Source organism: Eucalyptus grandis, chromosome 4 (assembly GCF_016545825.1).
Source record: "Eucalyptus grandis isolate ANBG69807.140 chromosome 4, ASM1654582v1, whole genome shotgun sequence".
Classification (NCBI taxonomy): domain Eukaryota; kingdom Viridiplantae; phylum Streptophyta; class Magnoliopsida; order Myrtales; family Myrtaceae; genus Eucalyptus; species Eucalyptus grandis.
Window position 1 is genome coordinate 2,144,128 of NC_052615.1, and position 9,240 is coordinate 2,153,367.

The window sequence follows — 9,240 nt, forward strand, 5'->3', positions numbered from 1 at the left end:
TTGGGCTCGCAGCTCTTGTAATTATTAGCGCCACAGCGGATCAGGGAGTCCCCTTTAGGATTTTTGTGTAGTGGACCCTTCAATGGAGGTAAACATCTTAAGTAATGTTTAAATGATACGATTGAAGATAGAAAATACTTGAAGGCATGCAAGGTACAACGATAAATTTGTCGTCTCCTGTAGTTTTTATGTATGGGTTCGCCCGCAAAGACCCCAAAATGGTCCAAGCCAACGAATTCTACTTCGGGAGGCTTCACCTGGCCGGCAACGGATCGAACCCAGTCGGATCAAAAGGGACTCCTGTGACCGTGGCTCAGTTGGCGGGGCTCAACACACTCGGCATTTCACTAGCTCGCATCGACTACGAGCTGTGGGCATCAACCCGCCTAACATGCAGCTCCGCGCCAGTGAGATCTTTACGGTCGTCGCAGGCACATCGAAGTTGGGTTCATCACCTCCAACCTCGACAATTGTCTCATCACGAAGATCCTTTCCAAGGGCGACGTGCTCGTTTTCTCCATGGGACTCATCCATTACCACAGGAACGTCGGATACGGCAATGCCTTCGTCGCCAGAGAACCCCAGCGTCATCACGATCGCAAATGCGGTTTTCAAAGGCAGCCCGATATCTGCCACGGACATTCTTGCCAAGGCATTCCAAGCCAACAAGAGCATCGTTGATCAGATCCAGTCCAAGTTCTAGAAACCGCTATTCGAGATTCAATGGCCTACTAGGGATTTCCTTGTGTGTTTGGACATTTAGAACTAATTATTTGTTGCCCATTATTTATTCAATCCTGCGTCATTATTCTTTCTGTAGAATCACGACAATTAAAGCATTGTTTGTGTTCCTAAACTAAATTCTTCTTTACTTGTGCAAGCATTTTGCATTACGAATTGATACAGTTACAAAATATTTTAAAAAAAAAAAATTTAGTAATTTTCTCTAAAATTGCCTAATATTTTCTTCTTCTTTTTTTGTGGATTTTTTTTACTAGTAGATACGAATGGGGTTTCATTTTGTCGACGGTGTAGAGTCAAGTATCACCCCTTTTCTTGGATTTTGTAGCCTATTGTATATTTACGTAAAATTTCCTTCTTTTTTTCCAGGTCACTTATGAAAATTTTCAAATGAGTTTATTTAGATCTTACATCGACCAGACTTGCATCTTATTTAATCAGTACTCATGCACCCATCATCACAATTAAATAATAAATCTAGACAAGAATGGCTCTATAACTTCCCGGCAACATCAAGCATTGACCAATCTTCCCTTCTTTTTTTTTTTTCTAAATTCTGCATACGAGGTTCTACTTTTTTTCAGAACCCTTGTCTCTGTGTCCTCAACACATTTCTTTCTATGCAACTCTTGCTCTCTTCCTGGATCTCGCGACTCTTGTAATTGCTGTTGTCGTAATTTATCAATATAATTCTTCCGATTAATTGCCGTTAGAAATCACTAACATGACAATCCACAAGTTATCCATATCCGCGTGCCACAGTAAGGAAGTAAGGAGCTAGCAATGATTGGGTGTGGATGTCATGTCAGTAATTTCCAACAGCAATTCATTGAAAATGCTACATTGAAATTTACAGTAAGGAAGTAAGGAGCTAGCAATGATTGGGTGTGGATGTCATGTCAGTAATTTCAATTCGTCGAAAAAGCTACATTGAAATTTCACGCAAAAAAATTTATAACTTGACATCCAATCAAATTTTGTATTTGATTCTATATACTCATGAATTAGTGAAATTAATTGAGTAAAGCAAAACAGAGAGAATAAACTCATCATAAGTCTAAAAATTTGTAACTCAAAGTCCAATCAAATTTTAAAACTTTAAAATAATATAATTAAATAACCAAATATATAAAAGTAACAAGCAAATGCAAAAGACTACATATCCTATTGACCTAAGACCCCAAAATTTTTAGTAACTTCAAGAAGTTACAACACAACTCTACCGGAAACGATCATCAAAAGGAGGCAGGAGGACGGGGAGAATTATAGAAACCCTTTGGTCAGAGGAGCTGAATAAAGTACAAGAATTTTCAAGGTACCGCTTGAGATGGGGATGAAACTTGCACCCAAGCAAATTCTTCCTTGTAACTCGCAGCCCCATCGCAAGACGCTTCACAGGAATAAACAGCTATAGTAGCCCAGTCGAGTGAATCCACATCATTCTTCACGCCGAAAAAGTAAAGTAGCTGAGGCAAGACCTGAAGAATAGAGGGCAGTAATCAAAATGTCATCCACTGCGTGATGGTACACAAATAAGAGCTCTAAATGAGATGCATATCAGACAGAGAGGGGTTTTGGCGACTGCACATTGACATAAAATCTTTGAAACATCTAGGTCTTTCAGAAGAAAAGGATGCAAAAAGATAACCTGAAATTCGAAACACCGGGGCTTTCCACAATAGCTGCAATTGGGAATATCAGCTGCTGATGGCTGACCACTTGAAATTGGCCACAAGGGCTTAGAGCATACATTTCGACAGTACCTGTTCATTACAAGTAGAATAATAAACAAATAAGCATTGCGATTTTCTGATTTTCCAAACAAATTAAAACCATTCTTGTTTCAGACTGAGGGAGAGGAAAGAGAAACAACAGGTATGGTTCTACGATATACAATGAGAAATTACCGAAAAGTGGTTTCAAAGTGTCAAAACAATAATATGACTGACCTAGACTTGGTTACATTTACTACAAACGATGCCCAGGCCACATTCAGACAGTAGGTTGATTAATGTATAACCTGTCCATAACTTTTTCAAACAATTTAACTTCCAATTAAATGGCAACACATCTCATCACAACTCATGTCCCAGCAGGACACCCACCGTAAAGTTCTAAATTTTGCCAAGACATCATGACTCCAGAAACCTGGGCAGGCTCTTCTCAGATGTCACAGAAAGCATATTCCATCCAATAAAAATACCCAATAAGCATAATGGATATGCACATCCTCTTTCAAGAATTCATGGATTTCAAAACCATACATTGCAGTTTGAATTATATAACCTTAAAACTTGCTCAGGCGCTCTGGCAACACGTTCTTGAAAGTTGCCCCAACTCCTCCTGTCACTGTCACCCTACTCACAGCAAAAGGCAAACGATAAAGCATGTGAAATATTTTAGCAGAACTAATTCTCAATAACTATGGTGCAATTATACCTGGAAACTCTTAACAAGTGAATTTATTGAGTCATCCATCTGATTTCTGGATACCAGACAATTGGTATTATCCAAATCAGCAGACACATCGACATCATATTCAGCCTCATCCTCATTGACAATCTCATGTTCAGGCCATAGACTCCTGCTTGCAGCTGTTTGCAGAATTACAACATAGAGAAGTTAACATTTTAAAAGTACAGAAAAAAAAAATACCAGAAGTTAAAACATGATGCCAAGTTCAATTTCAACTTCAAGCATAAGACTACAGACCGAAATCATCAGAGCTAAATGACTACATATATCTCTGGCAGTCTACATACTACGGCATGTTTAAATTACTCTGAAAGGACCTCTACTATACCAACATGACAGAAAGGACAGAGCTGCAACTTCTAGCATAAGACCACAGACTGAAATCATCACAGCTAAATGACTATATATATCTCTGGCAGTGTACTTAGTAAGGCATGTTCAGAATACTCCTATAGGACCTCTACTATGCCAACATGACAGAAAGAACAGAGCTGTGCATGTGAAAAAGGAAAATTCATGAGACCTAAGAGGCACATATACCAGCACCTCCCCTGCATTATTGGTATAATTTATCCAAAGAAGTCTAAAATAGTTGCTCACGTTTGTGGTCTTCTGCTGATGAGTTTCCTGCATTTCTACTACTATTTTGGCACATGACTTTATGACCTGAGCGCCAATGCATGGCCTGCAGGTGAAAAACAAAAAGTGTCACGGAATAGACCAGACTGATGGGGAATGTGTATAAGGAGATGAAAAACCTAGAACCTGATGTTTTTCAGAGCAGTATCGTGCCTCTCTGCAGCTACCACAAATTTTATCTCCTTTCCATGTTCCACACCAGTTACAAAGTGGAGCTGCTTACCAACAATGCGTTTTGGCCAAAAAGAGAAGGATTAATACCATAATTACTGAGAGACTAACACAACAAAACAAGTAGTCAAAAGCCCATGAGTTCAGTCTTTGAAATTAGGCCCTTGGAGACAACAACAGAACCAAGTCATTGTATTTGCACTGTGATAAAGTATAAACTGATAAAAAAACAGAGGATAGCATATTCATCTGCTCATATGTATGTGCACTGTCATAAAGTATTCCATCCACTTCCAAAGACAAAAATCAGAACATAAGTTACTGGGAAAAGACATAAAAAGCTACCTCCACTCCCTAAAGGTTTGTCACTCCCATCATGTCGTGGGGCTTCACTTAAGTAGAAGGGATTGTCACGAGGCAATTGGCAACGAAAAACTTTCACACTTGAACACCACCAGAGGACCAAAAGAATGAGACAAATTAGATTAAGACAAGTGCACAAATAATAAATTGAAACGGGACTTGCTGAATTAAGACAATTAAAAGTACCTTCGAGATGCATTTACTGCAGGTCGCCTCCATTGTTCATGTTGATCACGAAGAAGACAAGACATTGATGGACACGTGAACAAATACAATGTACGATGAAATGTGGATTCTCTATCAGAGGTCGGTGCATATACCTAAGGACGTCATGAACAATGAGAAAAAGTATAAACATCTACTAAACAACAATAAAAAGGGTTTTCAACCAAAAAGAAAATTAAAAAAAGGGACACGTGTACTGAGACAACACTACCAACCAAATAAATACCCCACTATAGAGAGTTCATAGATGCGGCAAATGATAGAAGCAAAACTTCTTTCATTGCTTACATGATCACAAAGGAAATAGATAAACAGAAAATAGGACAATTTATTAAGAGAAGGACACCACACTGACAAGAGAATACCAAAACCTCCATCTAGACATGCATATTCTCCACACGCATTCAAATAATTAAAGTACAAGTAAATACACTGTCTGGGAAAGAATATGCAAGTCAAGAACATATATAGTCCCCTATCTGTTAACAACGAACAAATAGAATTCTAATCAACAATATACAAAAAAGAAAAAGATTCCCACTCCAGTTAGGAGTTTAGGAAATTCAATGCCGGACACATACCATACAGAAACTCATTTAAAGCAAAAAAATAATATACCTGAAGCAAAAATTGCAAGGGTTGTTCACATATATCGCAAAGACGAGACCTACCAGATGGTAGATTATCTGGATCCAACCAAGCCTGCATTCAGGCAAAAATACTATAAACAACAATGATGTCAAGTAAAATTCAACATTTTGACTTTTCTATGTACTTTCAGTGAATATCCAACAACTTGTCCATTAAAATATAGTCTTTAATTTCATATCTTACTCTTGGAATAAAAATGCGAATTGGAAGCTTGTGCAAGAATGTAAAAGTATTTAGGCAAAAAGAATAGATAACTAAAGGATGGAGAATTTCGCAAAAATAAAACGCACCGGTGCCCCACCAGCTTTGCTAGGGAAGAGTTGACGAAGCAGGGACCATTCATTTTTTGGCTTCTCTACAAATCCTAGAGTTACCGGTTTTTGCACTTCATCGTCATCCTCATCATCATCATCATCATCATTCATCAGATCCTCCACTTCTTCTGGATCTGCATCATCATCCCTGTCATCATCGTAGGAAGAGATATGAATATTCTTCAGCATCTCCACTGAATCATCTTTATCACCAATCTCCATTGGCATCTTAATAACTGCACCAAATCAGCAAAATACAAATGCACAACACCATATTTAATGTCTATAAGAAAAATGTGTGTGGATTAAACACCTCTGAGTAATGCAAATACTTATATTGGTTGTCCCATGTAAGTTAATAGACAATCATACACACATATTGGTACAAACATGGAGTCTTGAAGGTAAAAACTTCTCAAAACATTATGTTGCTGTAAGCATATCATGGCTAAAAACTTCATGTATCATCACAATCTCAAAGATAAAGATACATTTGTGAAACCACATGAGAAAAGCTCGTCAAAATCACATGCCACAACAGACCAACAAAGTGTCAGTTTGGTGAAATGACAATGGTTCACAATGCCTTTTTTAAGAATCAATCAAAGAAGACAACAGCGCCATCACAACAACTAGCAACGATGCAGTCCAACTCATCCTATGAAGATGATGAATGCTAGAAATACTAACTAAGACAGGTCTAATATATTGGTTTCGTAAGTGATGCAAAAAAGTTATATTCGGTGTGGAAAATGACCCACTTATTCAAAGGCCCAGTAACAATTTACCACATCACTGGCAAGCCAATTTACTAGACCGGTCCTAGACAGTCCTAGCATACCTACCATCAACATCAAAGATACATACACTCAGGAACATCGGCTTCTTCACTAACTTCATATTCCACAGGATGCACCCAGAAATCTCGACAAGAGCACAGAATCACAACTTCACACATTCAGTGCAATAAAGTGAGCTAGGGGAGAAAGCAAGAGAGGGGAAGCAAAACCCGCCTAAATTATACTAAATCGAGCTAACCAGAGTCGGTCAATTGGCCCTGCTCATGTGATTTCCAAGCATAAAAAATGATCACTAGCCCCTGAATCAGTATCTCCAGGACAACATGAGGTCCAGTTTCAATTCAACTTAAAAGGCTGAAAATTGCATACCGACGACAAAATCCCACGGGAAAACAAGAAAGAAAATAGCCAGCCGCGGAATCATCACACACAAATTATGACCACAGACACAGCCTAAAGTCAGCAACTTTCAGCCCGAAAAAGAAAACCCATTTGGGAAAAGCTTGAAACAAGAAGAATCACACCCACACGGAAACAATCCAGAATCTGTGTATTAGCTAGCTGCATGGCTGCATGCGAGAGAGAGACAGGAGGAGCAACCTTAAGGACGACGGCGGCGGCGAGGAGGCGATGGGCAAGGTGGCGACGGCGAGGCTGGCGGCGACTAAGCGGCAAAGCGAAGTGGGGAGAGAGAGAGAGAGAGGCGGCGTGAGCTTGTGTTTCGCTTTTTTCCTTCTTTCTTGGTCTGCATTATGTAGTTTCCGCTTCGCTCCCTGAAATTCTTGAAATCGCACCTGATCAGCGGGCGGGCTCGGGCCGGACCCAACACAGGAGTCAGGCATTGGGGACGACCCAATACCCACTCTGGAGCCCAGCATTCAATTCCTCCATTCCTCGACACCACTCACTGGTCCTAGTCCTACAAATTCACAAGAAACGAAATTGGAGACGACCCGATGCCCACCTTTCCACCGCCGACCTCGATGGGAAACAGAACGCGACCCGAACCGGCGCGAAACGATGGATGGAAGCAACAAAGGCGAAAAGATGGAACGCCACGGGCGAAAAAAGATGGTACCTTTGGGTCAAATGCCCCGCCGACACTCTCAAACACTCTCCGACATTTGGTTAACACGTGTCGAAAAATCTAACACTGTCGAAACTTTCTCAATACTCTTCGACACTCAAGTTGGAATTTCGACATACGAGTTTTCGATATGTAGTTCCGATATTAAGGTCCATTTTAAAAAATTTCAATAAATGAGAGATCAAAAATGTATATATGTGAAAAATAAAATACAATAATAAAAATAATAAATAAAGAAAGAAGAAAACTTAGTCTTCTATTCTCTTTTAACTCAATTCATGTAATACACAATTCATCCCTTAAGTTTTTTCTCCCCTTCCAACATATCTAACATACGAGTCTAGAATATAGATTAGTTGTTTTTTCTTCAAGTTTTATGAATTATTGAAATAGAATTGAATTTATCAAATTGAAACAATGAATGATATTAATAAATGGTGGATTAATGTTTTTAATGTAAACTCATTCTAAGCTATTTTATTTATTTATTTATGAATTTGAATCAAATTAATTTGACTGAAATAAACATAAAAATGATAATCTTATGTATATATAAAAATATATATTTAATATCCAACGTGTCTCAAATGTGTCGAAATTTTCTATGTTTTTTTTTTTTAAAATGAAATGTCGGCGTGTCGTGTCGTGTTGCGTGTCGCATATACTTAGCCTTCGGGTCCAAATTCTTTGGCATTACCTCGGGGACGAATGGTTGGTGAGTGGGAATCGAGACTTGAGAGCTCGAACGAGCTGCGACCGCGTTTCTTGGCGAGTGCAGACCGCAAGCGGAAGGCGCGAACGAAGGACAAGGCCTGCATCTCCGAATCAAGAGACCCCGAGCGTGTCCGTTCCAGCCGCTTATTTATTTTATTTTTTTAGTCAAAATTTCCGGCAGCTTCTGAGAGTGAAAATTACCCAATGTTCTCATGCTTGTATTTTGGTAAATTGCCAGTTAGCATGTAATATAATAGTAAATCAGGAATAATTTTATAAACTAATACGATGGTTAATTAACGTGTAACATGCTGGTAACTTACTAAAAAATTTTTGCAAATACCGATCGTTGTGTCGATTCTTTTCAATTACCAACCGGTTTTGTAAATTACCAATATTAAATTGCTTGACTTATCCATATATCAAGTTATCAACTTTTAAATAATTAATTACTGAGTTTCAAAGAGGAAAAGTAATTTGCAACCTATAGAAATTAGTAACTTTTTCCATATATGCAACGGAAAAGTAATATTTTCAATACACTATGTACTTATTCATGGTTGACTACTAAGTTATGATAAATCAATCATAATGTTTTAGACCCAAAAAAAAAAAAAAAGTGATGTTAAGTGCGTGACTGTCAACACTGGGGAATTGTTAACTCTTCCATGCGGCTGGTAAGTTTTCTACATGACGGGTAAATTTCAACATAGTTAAAGTAAGAAGGTGATAAAATTGCGGAATTACTTTTCATTGTGGCCAGTAACTTTTGAAAACTACTAGTATATTTTCCATGCTTCGCACGGTTTCTATGCAATCTTTTCTTTGAAAATTAATATTTATTAGAACTGCTTCCTTACTCTTGCACATCAAACTATTCTGAAAATAGTATATTTTAGAGTTATAGCAGAAACAATGATCATGAATTTGTAAAACAAATATTACTTGAAAATAATAGAATATCATGGATTCATTTACCTTATATATAAATTCACTCTATACATAACAAATGTCTATTGCGTCATCTCTTACAAAAATCTAAGTTTGTCAAAAACTATTT

At 38.1% G+C, this 9,240-nt stretch overlaps 1 protein-coding gene and 1 pseudogene across 1 annotated transcript; one reads left to right on the forward strand and one right to left on the reverse strand.

The window, feature by feature from the left end:
• Positions 1-146: 146 nt before the first annotated feature.
• LOC104442470 lies at positions 147-703 on the forward strand (annotated as a pseudogene).
• A 1,116-nt stretch (positions 704-1,819) lies between these two features.
• LOC104440661 (programmed cell death protein 2) lies at positions 1,820-7,104 on the reverse strand. Its single transcript, XM_010053583.3, has 11 exons — positions 6,980-7,104; positions 5,556-5,815; positions 5,233-5,316; positions 4,576-4,709; positions 4,372-4,469; positions 3,982-4,070; positions 3,817-3,901; positions 3,181-3,335; positions 3,028-3,098; positions 2,390-2,504; positions 1,820-2,219 (listed from the first exon to the last, which is right to left on the reverse strand). The coding sequence occupies exons 2-11, from the start codon at positions 5,805-5,807 to the stop codon at positions 2,052-2,054; spliced, it is 1,251 nt and encodes a 416-aa protein (XP_010051885.2). The 5' UTR covers positions 5,808-5,815; positions 6,980-7,104; the 3' UTR covers positions 1,820-2,051.
• Positions 7,105-9,240: the final 2,136 nt, after the last annotated feature.